This window comes from Aspergillus tubingensis (genome assembly GCF_013340325.1).
Source record: "Aspergillus tubingensis WU-2223L DNA, scaffold_6, whole genome shotgun sequence".
Lineage (NCBI taxonomy): Eukaryota > Fungi > Ascomycota > Eurotiomycetes > Eurotiales > Aspergillaceae > Aspergillus > Aspergillus tubingensis.
Window position 1 is genome coordinate 1,268,645 of NW_023336280.1, and position 12,922 is coordinate 1,281,566.

General features: G+C 52.7%; 7 protein-coding genes across 7 annotated transcripts; 3 read left to right on the plus strand and 4 right to left on the minus strand.

Moving 5' to 3' along the window:
* Positions 1-733: 733 nt before the first annotated feature.
* egl2 (putative endoglucanase) lies at positions 734-2,199 on the minus strand (the record flags this gene model as incomplete). Its single annotated transcript, XM_035499292.1, has 5 exons — positions 734-1,500; positions 1,558-1,655; positions 1,716-1,780; positions 1,842-2,053; positions 2,109-2,199. The coding sequence occupies 5 exons, from the start codon at positions 2,197-2,199 to the stop codon at positions 734-736; spliced, it is 1,233 nt and encodes a 410-aa protein (XP_035355185.1).
* A 757-nt stretch (positions 2,200-2,956) lies between these two features.
* Positions 2,957-4,567, minus strand: cbhB (putative 1,4-beta-D-glucan-cellobiohydrolyase; the record flags this gene model as incomplete). The annotated part of the gene is made up of 1 exon (XM_035499293.1): positions 2,957-4,567. The coding sequence occupies one exon, from the start codon at positions 4,565-4,567 to the stop codon at positions 2,957-2,959; it is 1,611 nt and encodes a 536-aa protein (XP_035355186.1).
* A 624-nt stretch (positions 4,568-5,191) lies between these two features.
* On the plus strand, positions 5,192-6,043 carry AtWU_04183 (formyltetrahydrofolate deformylase; the record flags this gene model as incomplete). Its single annotated transcript, XM_035499294.1, has 1 exon — positions 5,192-6,043. The coding sequence occupies one exon, from the start codon at positions 5,192-5,194 to the stop codon at positions 6,041-6,043; it is 852 nt and encodes a 283-aa protein (XP_035355187.1).
* An 87-nt stretch (positions 6,044-6,130) lies between these two features.
* On the minus strand, positions 6,131-7,570 carry AtWU_04184 (ammonium transporter; the record flags this gene model as incomplete). Its single annotated transcript, XM_035499295.1, has 3 exons — positions 6,131-6,236; positions 6,282-7,117; positions 7,163-7,570. The coding sequence occupies 3 exons, from the start codon at positions 7,568-7,570 to the stop codon at positions 6,131-6,133; spliced, it is 1,350 nt and encodes a 449-aa protein (XP_035355188.1).
* A 1,126-nt stretch (positions 7,571-8,696) lies between these two features.
* On the plus strand, positions 8,697-9,032 carry AtWU_04185 (translocon subunit SSS1; the record flags this gene model as incomplete). The annotated part of the gene is made up of 3 exons (XM_035499296.1): positions 8,697-8,781; positions 8,846-8,932; positions 8,992-9,032. 3 exons carry the CDS (start codon positions 8,697-8,699, stop codon positions 9,030-9,032), a joined length of 213 nt encoding a protein of 70 aa, XP_035355189.1.
* Positions 9,033-9,865: 833 nt separating this feature from the next.
* On the plus strand, positions 9,866-10,513 carry AtWU_04186 (DUF3237 domain-containing protein; the record flags this gene model as incomplete). The annotated part of the gene is made up of 3 exons (XM_035499297.1): positions 9,866-10,047; positions 10,130-10,210; positions 10,297-10,513. The coding sequence occupies 3 exons, from the start codon at positions 9,866-9,868 to the stop codon at positions 10,511-10,513; spliced, it is 480 nt and encodes a 159-aa protein (XP_035355190.1).
* A 79-nt stretch (positions 10,514-10,592) lies between these two features.
* AtWU_04187 (Zn(II)2Cys6 transcription factor) lies at positions 10,593-12,548 on the minus strand (the record flags this gene model as incomplete). The annotated part of the gene is made up of 4 exons (XM_035499298.1): positions 10,593-11,036; positions 11,085-11,385; positions 11,429-12,407; positions 12,515-12,548. 4 exons carry the CDS (start codon positions 12,546-12,548, stop codon positions 10,593-10,595), a joined length of 1,758 nt encoding a protein of 585 aa, XP_035355191.1.
* Between the last annotated feature and the right edge of the window lie 374 nt (positions 12,549-12,922).

Below are 12,922 nucleotides of genomic sequence, written 5' to 3' on the forward strand. Positions count from 1 at the left end.
GATCGGGAATGAAGGCGAGAAGCGCAGCCGACATTTCGCCCAATGCGGTAATGCGGGGAGCCGGCATCCGCGACCGGCAATCCGGGGTTGCCGATACAGCAGAAATATCAAGTATGCTCAAGGGTTCAATTATCGTTTGATTTGTTATAGTATTCGAATTCTGTCCATTATTCTATCAGCCCTATCCAATAAGAGAGATATCTGGTTCTACCATTGTGGATGTTGAGGCATGGCACGTGCGCTGCCAATCCTCCAGATCTATCAGTTCAGCCCTCATTATGGAGTATTCTCAGCACACTCCAATGCCTAACTCCTCTACTATTTACTTCGTTTCATACATATTCTTCGAATCAGAAAGTCTCTGAACTGCCTCGGTCAAATCACAACAATTAAATTAGACTCTTCCCAGAAAAGACACGTGCTCCACCTCACTCACAGCCTACCCACAACATCCCTAAGTAAAGTAGAAAGTAGAAGGGACTATGAAAATACATATCAATATCATGCAAACTGCGCATGATTCTCAACATAAAATAGCCTTAACCCTGTCTCACTGCATATGCCTGACTACACCCAATCACACCCCGCAGAAATGGATAAACCCTTCGGGGCAGATCCGCGGCAATTCCCATTGCCGGCCGGGAACGCGCTTAGCCGAGCTCTCCAAACTATCAGTAGTTGGTATACAACATCACATATCATTCTCACTCCATTGCGACATGGAGCTAAGCAGTTACAAACACTGAGAATACCACGCATTCTCCACCGTACAGGTATATCCATCCGCACAAGTCGTCGCCCCAGTCCATCCCTGCCCACCACACTGCGCATAGTGCGCAGCCACAGCAGTCGATGTAGCTGTAGCAGCAGCAGTGGTAGTAGTCACCTTGCTTGTAGTAGCACTCCCAGTAGTAGAGGTACTACTGGCACTCGTCACTGCACTCGTAGTAGAAGACCCAGAAGAGGATGAACCAGGAGTATACCCCTCCAACACGCTCAAATAATACTCATACGCAATGCCATCATCCGGCTCCAACGAAAAGATATAATCCCCCCACCAAGGTCCAGCAGACCACCACATCCCCCCTAACCAAACATCACTCGCATCGACCATCGCATCCAACATGCCAGTGACCGCCTCCTCACAAACACTGTTCGCGCCACCCGCGAACTCTCCTAGCACCGCCTGCTTCCCATTCTCCCTCAGCCAGCTCGTGGCATCGGCAATGCGCTCCGCACCGATCGTCGAGCTGACGCACGTCGAACTCGTCCCCGAGCCATCGCTGTCCAGGTACTGGTGCATTTCGTAGATGAGATGGTCGTTGGGGTCGGTCAGGTTCACGAGATTCGTGTTGGTGGTGGTCCAGGTCCAGGCGCCCGTGTAGGAGTTGCCTTCGACGAAGATGTATTGTGTGGTGGCGCCGGTGGCGCGGATGGCCGTGATGGCGGCCTGGTTGAGGTTCAGGACGAGGGTTTGGTCTTCGTCGTGAAATTCGTTGTCTATCTCGCTATTAGTATACACTTCTCAAGATTGGGGGGTTAGGGTAGGGTAAGTACTGGTATCGAAGATGACCAGGTCATTATCGGTGAACTCGCTGGCTACGGTGGTCCAGAAGGCTGCGAAGTCGCTGGTTGAGGTGATGATGTTACCGTAGCTGGATAGCATATCATATTAGTTCCATAGGGAAGCAGACTGAAGGAAGGGAAGAGCATACTATCTTCCGAAATTATGCGGATCAACCACAGCATAAGCACCCAGATCTGTAATGGTTTGCACCGTCTACACCACACCCCCCTAATCATCAACATCAGCGCATCTTACACCCAGGAAGGTAACTTACAGCTTTCAAATCCGCCATATACGTCGCATCCGCCGCACCAGTCAACTCATTAGGCACCAATCGCTCCATGAGAAACGGCACACGGAAGATATTCATCCCTGCACTATGCAGCGTCTCGATGGCCGTCGCATCAGGCCAGATGTAATCTGTGCCCAAAGTGCCGGGGATATTCCCGGAGCCGAATTCAGCACCGGACTCGTTGCTACCGAACCCTGCTCACTTATCAACATGTGTCTTCAGAAAGGGCAGTAGAGGAAGAATAGGTACATTGAAAGCCCGAAGACCGCTTCGCTCTCGGACTGCTACTCGCAGTCCAGGCTTGAACGAGCAGGACAGCTACAAGGGAGAGAGTCTTCATCTTGCTCTGTCACACAGATTCCGCTTCTCTTCTCTGGCTGTGCTTCATACCATCCTCTCAAGACAGATGAAGTCAGTCATTTATATCCATGCCATCACCAACAATCGCACATTCTGCCAGAATACTATCCAACTACCCGGCAGCCGGACCGACAATCCATAACACTCCATCAGAAACCCATCGGCCCATTTCCTAAACAAGAACGGGCGACCGAATTCGTCACGGGTGAGCTAAAGAAACCCAGAACCAACCGGTTTGTAGGTAGCTTGGTTCATGCTCTTCCCCTTTGCTGATCCGGAAAGGACCGGATCGTCATCGCTTCGGGAAAGGGGGAATGGAACGGAAAACTAAAGCCAAGCTTCCTGCAGAGGATGCATGTATTGGGTGCGGAGAATATCCCGTCCAGCCATGTGGTGTGTCTGGGGTTGGCGCTGGTCATGTCAGCACTACTTTAGGCTTTCCGCACGGATGGTCTGCAGATATGTGAGGAGAGGGGAAGGAGTTATTAGGTGAGGGTTGATTGATCGATTGATTGGTTTGTGCCTAGGTTGGGCGTCGGGTACGGGAAGTTAATTTAATATAGTATTGGTATATTGTAGTGTGATTTGAGGAACGTGATTGGTAGATTCGATGTCAAGTGATCATGTCATATTGCTCCCTAATCTTAACTAAATTGTAGTACGTGTGCTAACTACCATTCACTACCTAATCCCTAACCTTCCCCACACTGTCGTCTCGACTATCATCCAGAAGGTATCTACAAACACTGCGAGTAGTACGCATTCTGATACGTGCAAGTGTATCCACTCACACAAGTGGTCGGACCCGTCCAGCTCTGTCCACCACACTGTCCATATGCCTGTGCCGCCGAAGTCGAACTGCTACCGCTGCTGGTCGTCGTGGTAGTCTTCAAGGTCGTCGAAGTCGCCTTCGTGGTAGTAGAGCTGGAGCTGGAGCTAGACCCCGACCCGGAAGAAGATCCACTGGAGTAAGTCGAGCCAATGGGCCCGAACTTGATGTTCGAGTACGTGACATACGCATTGGGTGAATCCGCCTCCACAGTAGCCGGGACACCCGAGTCAGTGCTACAAGTACCGCGAGCCACACCCGGTGTCGAGGCCGACGAGTTGACGGGGTAGTCGCTGTCGAGCCAGAGCATGTTAGCGGCGTAGTCATCCCACAGACTCAAGACCAAGACCATTCCATTTGCCATAGCCTCGCCCATGCCTGCGAGACCGCCGTGCGTGTCAAACACGTTCTCATCGCCAAACAGAGTCTTTTCTGATTCACAGAAATCGGAAGTGATCGAGCTGCCGTTGACGCTGGAGTAGGTGGAGGCGCCGTTGGCGATGACCTCGCCGTTTTGCACGTACAACCGCTTGATCTCGGTCAGGGTACCGGAGGAGGTGCCGTCGTCGGTGATGAACTGGGTGACGACGGTGAAGGGGCTGTTCGTGTCGACGGTCAGGCCGGGACCGTAAAAGTCCGTGTTGCCCAGACGGTAGGGGTTGTAGTCGCAGCCGTCGGGGTCGCAAGTGCCGCTGTAGCGGTCGCCGCTGGCGCTGTAAGTTCCACCGCAGGAGTCGCCGTCGCACATGGTCTGGCTGACGGAGTCGCATGGGTGTGCGGTGAAGGCGTTGGAGATGCTGTTCGCTTCCCAGATGTCCATCTCAGGGCAGCAGGAGCCGTGGTCGCCAACACCGGTGTTGACGTTGTTGCTAGAGGGCTCCCAGCCGTCGCAGTTGGCTTCGCCATTGATGAACTTCAGGTCGCGGGGGCACTGCGAGTCACAGTATCCGGTACCGTATTTGGCGCCGGCCTTGTTGCCAGAGTACTCCGAGGTGCCGCCGTCAGCGTCCATGGCGACGAAGTACAGCGCGCCGTTGAGACCGCAGGGGAGGTTGGACACGTCCACGTCAAATGTGAACTCCTGGCCGAGGAGCTTGAACATCTCATAGGTACTGTCATCACTCATGAGGTACAACCGGGATCCGATGTTCTTGCTGGAGCCCTGGGTGACGAAGTTCAGGCGCAGCTCGTCGCCGGAGGTAGTCACACCGTAGGTCGCCTCGTAAGTGGCACCATCGAGCGCGCAGTTCGCGGCGCAGGTCACATCGTCGGTACAGATCGAGGTGTCCCACTCGTTGCCAGTGTAGCAGTTGGTGGAGCTGGAGGTCGAGTGCACCCAGCGCCAATTGGCATCAATGACCACCGCGCCGTCATTAGTAGTGCAGCTGCCACTGCTGGTGCAGGTTTGCCAGGTCAAAGACGGATGCGTCTCAGTGGTGTAGGTTCCAACCTGCTGAGCATTGGCAGTGGCAAGAATGGAGAGCAGCAGAGCAGCTCGGTAAATCTGAAAGGAAGACATTGCGATTCACTGCTTGAGCTCTTGGGCTTCTGAGTTCTGCTGTGATGAATGCGAATGCTGTGATGATGAACATAGGGGAAGATCGAGCTCTTTATACCTTCGCAGATGTATGCTGCCTATCTCAAAACTCCATGATCACGGACATGTTACGGCTATACGGACCGCATCCCGGCATGGCACGTAGAGTAGACTGACTTCCTCGTTGCCCAATCTTGAAGCCATCGTGACAAGCGACCTCGAAGGAGACCGTTCCCTTTACCAAAATGGCAATCCGGCAGCCTGGTGGCGCCGCCACAATAAGCAGGAGACAATGCCGTTGTGCATCCGGCAATCCGCACGGGACAACCATCACACGAGCCCAAAGAGGAAATCCAGTGCAGACCATGTGACTTGCAGGGTAGCCCTACCGGCAAGCCCTAATCTTATCAATCACCGCACCCCGCCTGAGTCATCAAATCATGACCGAAACCGGGCAAAGATCCTCGCTGTTTCGCGGCGGGGCGCCCAACGGCCGAAATTCAATTCTGCTTCGTTGTCAGGAACTGAAGTCATTCCTAAGAGCAACCCACTGCTTGATTCAACATCACCCCACTACCTCGGTATCCCTCAGCAGCAACCACCACAATGAGCTACATCCTCACCCTCTCTTGCCCCGACCGCCCGGGCATCGTGCACGCCGTGACCGCCTACCTGGTGCAACAAAACCTCAACATCATCGACAGCAGCCAATATGGCGACCCGACCAGCCAGCGCTTCTTCATGCGCGTGCACTTCAAGGATGAATCCTCCCCTGCCAAGTCCCTCGACGACCTGCGCGCCGCCTTCCAGCCCACCGCCGAGTCCCTGACCATGACCTTCCAGCTCGTCCCCGCCTCCTCCAAGCCCCGCGTGCTGATCATGGTCTCCAAGATCGGCCACTGTCTCAACGACCTCCTCTTCCGCGCCTCGACCGGCCAGCTCCCCATCGAGATCCCTCTGATCGTCTCCAACCACCCCGATTTCGCTACCCTGGCTGCTACCTACAACATCCCCTTCTTGCATCTCCCCGTCACCGCCGACACCAAGCCCCAGCAGGAGGGACGCATCTTGGAGCTGATCCGCGAACACAACATCGATCTGGTTGTTCTGGCCCGTTACATGCAGGTGCTGTCGCCTACGCTGTGCGAGGCTATGTCTGGAAAGATCATCAACATCCACCACAGTTTCTTGCCCAGCTTCAAGGGTGCTAAGCCTTACCACCAGGCTTTCGACCGTGGTGTTAAGATTGTCGGTGCTACTGCGCACTTTGTCACCAGTGATTTGGATGAGGGTCCGATTATTGAGCAGAATGTTGTTCGCGTCAACCATGCTATGAGCCCCAAGGAGTTGACCCATGCTGGTTCCAACGTTGAGAGCAATGTCTTGGCTACGGCCGTGAAATACTTCGCTGAGCGGAGAGTCCTGCTCAACGGACACAAGACTGTTGTCTTCAACTAGATTATATTTTTGGCAGTAGGGTGGTATATAGAGGATGGAAAATAATGTTGTTACTCTGACTGGACGGCGCTAGCGCTGACTTGAATGTTACAAGCGAATTCCCTCGAAGGGATGGTAATCTTCTTCTCCAGCCCATTGTTCCTCGTGCAGAGATTCGCCCATTTGGGATTTATCCATTCCCGCGATCACGTCCCTACTAAAGTTAGTTGCGTTCATAAGCTGGGGGCGGTGCACGTACTCATCCGTCGCCAATACCTCAAAACCGGGCACACAGTCCACCAAGGCATACAGAATGTAGCTTCCCCCAAAGCTCCATACAAACCCGATCAGCGCTTCGACGATTTGTATTCCTAGCTGTCTCCAGTTGCCATCGAAGAAACACCCGCCGACGATGTCGGTGACGCCGTCGTATGCTGCGACTTCTCGTTGCGCAAATAGGCCAGTTACAATCGTGCCCAAAAACCCACCCAGGCAGTGTGTAGCAAACGTGTCCCCGTTGTCGACCCAGCGCAGAAGCTTCGCTCGTTTTGTGAACTTGATTTTGAGAGCTTGGTACCCGCATGCAGCACCTAGGACGCCAAAACCCATTGCCGTGCTCATGTCGATGAAGCCTGCGCTCGGCGTGATTAGAACGAGTCCTGCGATCGCGCCTAAGAAAGTGCTGTCCAAGCTCCACTTTCCGGTCTCCCAGTAGGTCAGACTCGCCCAGGTGAGAGCGCCTGAGGAGGCGCAGAGATTCGTCACGCAGGCGGTCATGACACTCTTGAAGTTGAGAGCGAGCGTAGTTCCCGCGTCAAAGGCAAGCCACGCATTCCATATGATGATCAGGGCTAGCAGTTGGCACAAAGTGTTGTGTGGCCGATGCAATAACAGGTGCTGCGGGGTTCGAATCTGAGAGCGTCGCGACCGAAACAGGGGGTAGGAAAGGTATACACTCATTGCTGTGGCGGTGGCACCGCTGCAAATATGCACGGGAGTGCCTCCGGCAAAGTCGAGAGCACCAAGATTCGCGAGAAAGCCGTTCTCCGACCAGACCATGTGGGCTAGAGGAGCATATATGAATGTACACCAGAGCTAGAGAAATGAGCAAATGTTGAGGGACGAGGAGACTGCTCTTACAAAGATAAATGGAATTAATGGAAGAAGCCGTCCGCGCTCACAAGCTCCTCCAATTGCAATAGCGCACACGGTCGCGCAGAAGATGAGCTGAAACTCTGAGAAGAGAATCTCAGGAATCGAGCCAACTGGTTCAGCGAGGACGCCGATATGAAACACTTTGCTGAAGCCCCCAAAGAAGCCATTGCCTTCACCGTAGGCGAGGGAATATCCCAGCATCCACCATTGGATCGAGCAGACGGCGACCGCCAAAAGACCGGGATAGAACGAAGCAATGCTATTGAATCGAGTGGAGTAGCCAGAGTAGGCGAGCCCGACAGCTGGGATAATAAGCCAGCAGAAGACAGAGCAGACAAGAATGAATAGCGTATCGATTTTGTCGCAGGCTTCCCAAGCTGTTTGGACAGACATTGTGCCTGTTAATCCGGCTGTCCCTGGTGCTCGCTGTTGAGCAAACGAGAGGGGTATTTTAAATATCGCAATAGTCCATGGCTGATGGGTACTAGTAGTTTGTATCGGGATCTGGTGCTGACAGAATGAGAACGAATCAAGCCTGTAGAGCTTATCAGCTCAGTAGTCATGGCGGATATAATTGGTCGGGATGCACTATCATGTCGATCGCCGAGCTCAGCTCCTGCAAGACGATGCTCGGATAGGGAAGTGCAACCAGCTGCAATTTGGATGCAGCACGGCGGGGTGAGACTAGTAGTTAGTCCGGCAGAGATGCAGGCCGACCTGAGGGATTGGATCACAGATAGATGTTTGTAGCTAAACAGCCATTGGTAGGATGTAGATTGCCTTTATGCAATCTTGTGAATAATATTTTGCAGGCCTCAGGGAGACGAGAGTGATAACTTGTGTATAGCCGATGGGTGTTGGTGTCAGGCAGCCATACGCACTGATTTTAGCCTGTGAACACATGCGTCTGGAGCTCATTATGATGGATCATAAAAAACGCGCATCAAGGGCGTCCCGCAATTGTTTTTTGGTCAGCAATTCCAAGGAGCGATGCCAAGTTTGTCTGGTGCAGCACATTGCTTCGTTGGCCGTCATCACGCCTCCAAAGTAGCAGCTGTCGAAATTAGTATGTCAGGATTAGTATCATCGCTCGATGGGTGCTATTAGCACTTCATGCCCATTTAGTAGCTGAGAATCATCAATGTACAGTAGGGTCGTTCAGGTAAACTCGAGGATGAATTATGGAAGAAAAGAAGAGTGCGAACGAGAACCCCCACAATCGGAAAAGAGTATCTATCCCAATGGAGCAACTCGGGATACGATCCGGGGTAAACCGGGACCCTCCCCAGCCACATTGATGACCGTGCCACAAGCACTCAGCCACACCCGTGACCAACCAACTGATACGTGGCCAGGACCTCGGAAAGTAGATAATCCGCCCCTTTCGAGTCCGACCGAGCGACGCCATTATTCGCCGACCACCAAAAGAGCACAGCTGGCCCATTCGCGTCCATCCATCCATCCCCATTTCACCTCGCCTCCATTGACACCTCAGCATCCATTCCTTCGCTTCGTCAAAATGTCCGACCAGGTGCAAGAGCTCCTCAACGTCCCTCGGGAGTTCCTTAGGGATGGCGTGCAGTTTGTCCACCGCAGCCAGAAGCGTGAGTTGGCCCGTTGCTTTGTGCAGCACTCCTGGATTCCAAGCTAATAAGTTTTGCTATATAGCCGACAAGCGCGAGTTCATCAAGATCAGCCAGGCTGTCGGTACTGGTTTCCTGATCATGGGATTCATCGGTTACATTGTCAAGCTGAGTATGTTGCTCTTGCAATTGGAATAACCCCTGCTAGATCGGTAAACTGACTGAATCTAGTCCACATCCCCGTTAACAACGTCCTCGTCGGTGGCGCGTAAACGAATACTCCATCATCCATTCTATCCGGTGTCAAGCGAAGAAAGAATCATAAGGTCATCATGTCCTTATTGGCGAATCGCGAGCTTGGGTGCGCATGCGGATGCGATCTTCAAACGAGCGTGTAACAATATACCCGCCTGATGGATGAGCAGATTGCGATGCAGTCTCGCTCGACGCGGAGACCAGTCGTTGGAAACTGGCATATGTGCATAATTAGTCTGGGCAGGCGTTAGGGTGTGCTGTTAATATATCCATTGAATTATGGCAAGCTATTAAATCAAATGCGTCTGTTGGCCACAATCATACCTATAATTAAATGATATACCCAATATCTGTGTCCTCACTTCCATTGACTCAGACTCAATGGTCATGCTGCCAAAGCATCAATCACAATAAGTACAAATTCATGGCGCACCCCAACATTATCCCAACCCCCAGTCCCAAAATACATACCATCCAATGATCAGCACTCAACTCAAAACAACTTAAACATGATGTCACCACTCCAGCCATCACCCTCTATATACAAACCAACTGTACATCCATAATCCAATTGCAATCCCCTTAGTACTAGACAACTCCCTACACTACAGCATCTACCAGCACCACCACCAACTTACTCCGAGGCCCCCACACCCGACTGCCGATATCCGTTCCCATTAGTATACTTCTCCACCGGTGTACTCCACGCACACCACAACCACGTTCACATACATATAACACTCCTACTCACCCCCAATCTACACCTCTACATCCACATCAAAATCCTTAACTCTCTCCCTTTCAATTCAATCCCCCCAATTGACCTCCACCGAAAACAAGAAAGAGATATATGGAGCCCATCTCCCCACCCCCAACCCTAACCCACCTCTTCACACTCCGGTGCGCCGTCGACCCACCCCTCGAAATCGGCACGGGGCCGTACGGCCGCCGCCGCTGCGTGCCCATCAAGTCTGGTACCGTGAGGGGGAAGTATCTCGTGGGAGAGGTTGTTCCGGGAGGAGCGGATTTTATGTACCTAATCCCATGTCATACTCATACCTCACTGGGTGATTGAATAGTTGGATTGGGATTGAAGACTAACTGTGAGGGGTAGGCTAGTCGAAGAGAATCAGACGACGCATGTGAACACGAATTATGTGATTAAGAGTGAGGATGGGGCGTATATTTATGTTAGGTTGGTATTTACTCTATTGTGATCTATTTGAGGGTTGAAAGAGGAAGTTGGAGATGGTATATGCTAATGTTGATGGTCATGTGTAGGACGGAAGGAACCCGGTCTGGACCCCCCGAAGTGCTAAAGGCGTTGATGGAAGGCGATGGTGTCGATCCGGCGAGTTACTGGTTCCATCTACATATCAAACTGGAGACAGGACATGAGAAGTACCGGTGGATGTCGAACCGGGTGATTGTGGGACGGGCGACGAGGGCAAAGGGGGAGGTTGCGTATGATGCGTATTTCTTGGAGAATTTGTCATAAATCCAGGACAATTATGGAATGATGTATATAATGGTTACATATTAAAGTATCTGGTGTACAAGGTATCATATATATGGTATCACTGCAAACGGATCTGGTGGTTGCGCAGCAATTCCGCCAAATTCGCATACTCCCCTGCGCTCGCGTCCTGGCGAGCAAGTACCTCCTCTGCGAGTTGAAAGGCCCATAGGTGCTCTGAGTGGAATGATCGCAGCTCGTAGAGCCGCTCACGTAGCCACTCGCGTTGTGCTGGGTCGTCGGTTTCGACAATGGCCATTAGGAGTGGCCAGTGTAGTCGTCGTAAGAGACGCGGGTCTGCGACGTATTGTTTGTGGGCGTTGTCGATGATGTTGTTGAGGGCTTGGCGATGCAGTGCGGCTGGTGGGCGGGCTGTATCGAAGAGACGACGGTGAAAGAGGATCAGGGCGTAGAAGTTGTTCACGGCCATGTAGATGGTATTGAGCGTGCGGCGGGTGGAGCCTGGGCTGGCGAGTTTGGCGGTCAAAAGAAGGTCGGAATATTTCTGTACTGGTTAGCATGGAGATTACGATAATACCAGAGGTTGACATACATCTCGAACCGTCATCATCTCGGCGAACAGTGCGTCACCAGACTCGGTGTGTTTCTCGTCCAAGCATTTCCAGAGCTTATGCCATAATGTGTATCCAACGTGTACAAACTCCAGCCCCCGGTAGTTCTCCATGTCGTCCGATACCTCCTGGTCCGGATATTGCTTCCCCCAAAAGCATCTACTCCAGAGCCGCGCGCAGCGATACAGATGGTCCGGGTGAAGGGATTCATTGCCGGAGTTGAGCACGTAGTCGTAGAGCGACTCTGTAGTTCCGATCGACCGACGATTGACATCGATGTATCTGATCGATTAGCGACGCCTACTAAAGCAGGAAGTATACTTACAGTATCCATAGCAAGAACTGGTCCGAAATGAACGAAGCCCTAGATACCGTATCACTGGGTTGGTCCGCCTCCATTGCCAGCAACACCTCGTTGACATCGCGCACATGGAACAATTCCGGATGTGTTTCCAGCAAAGACCGCACGCCCTGCAGATGGAGGTGGAGATGACGCACGCAATGACCGAATTGCCATTCGTATGCGACCATAAGAAACATGGTTGCGAAGATCATCTCAAGCTCCGCAAACGACACCTGAGGTTTAGGGGTTTCCAGTAATTGCCGGAACTCCTTGACGGCCATGCCATAGTGGTACCGGCCATGATCCTCAGCGGTCGGACGACCTGGTGACCGGACTACCAGGCCATTCCGATGCATATCACTTGCAGACAAAGCCAAGATCATGCGCATGATGACCTTGCTGGTAGCCGCGGGCCCCTCATACAGATAGCGGAAGCTGCTCCATTGCCAGTTCTTCATGTAATAGAACACCACGGACGAGGAAGGGAAGTACTGAAAGTATTTCTGATCATGCTCCGACAAGACGAGCGAATTGGTGCAGGGCAGAGCACCTGTTCCGGGCAGGGGCCGATAGAGTGGCGATGATTGCGCATAGGGCGGAAACGGCCATCCCGTGGGGAAACTGACATCTGGGGAAACCGGGGTCAAATCCGGGGCTGGTCCGGGGGACTGCCGATGCCAGAGGGCAGCTAGAGTGTTGGCATAATGAGGATGAAGAATGCTGTTGGTCACGGCAGCGCGAACAGGAGAGGGAGTGGTCGCAGATGGGGAGGAGCAAGTGGTGATGCCATCGCTGGTCGGCCAACGAGGTTGCGCGGGCTGCAGATGCCGAACCGGGGCATTGGCCTTGCCGCGCTTAACGGGGATCCCCCATTCACAGTTCAGTCGTAGATTGAAGCAGCGTTTGCAGACTGGACGCTCCTCCCCGCATTTTACTTTACGACGGCGGCAGGTGCTGCAGCCTGTAAGATGCGAGTCAGTCAGTCAGTCAACAATTGTCCGTCCGCTAGGATCTTTCTTTCCCGAGCTTTCCGCCAACTCCGGGGAACTCGGGCAAGGGTTGGCATACCATTCTTCGAGCGAGGCGCGTTCCGACCCGACATGGAATGAATGGCCCACTCGTGAAGGAATCGGATCAGCCGGCAGGCATTAGTAAAAAGCAGAAGAAGACAGCCGATATCACGAATTTAAGCGAGGGGCAGTGGGTGATGTAGCGGGAAAGTTCATCGGGAAAAAGAAATTCGGAGGGACACAAAATTGACTGGAAGCGAAATGACATTCCAGGCGCTTAGTCAGCGGCAGGGCAGCTGGGAACTGACTCGTACAGGGCTGGCTAGGGGACAGAAAGTAGTTGAAGATGGTAGCAAGTATCTAGAAAGTGTGCTTCTCTGAAAGGTGAATTTCTACAGACTTGGAGAGGGGTCTGATCTCAGTTTGGGGTAGTTTTGCCCCGTCGCAGAGCTAAAGTCCACATCCT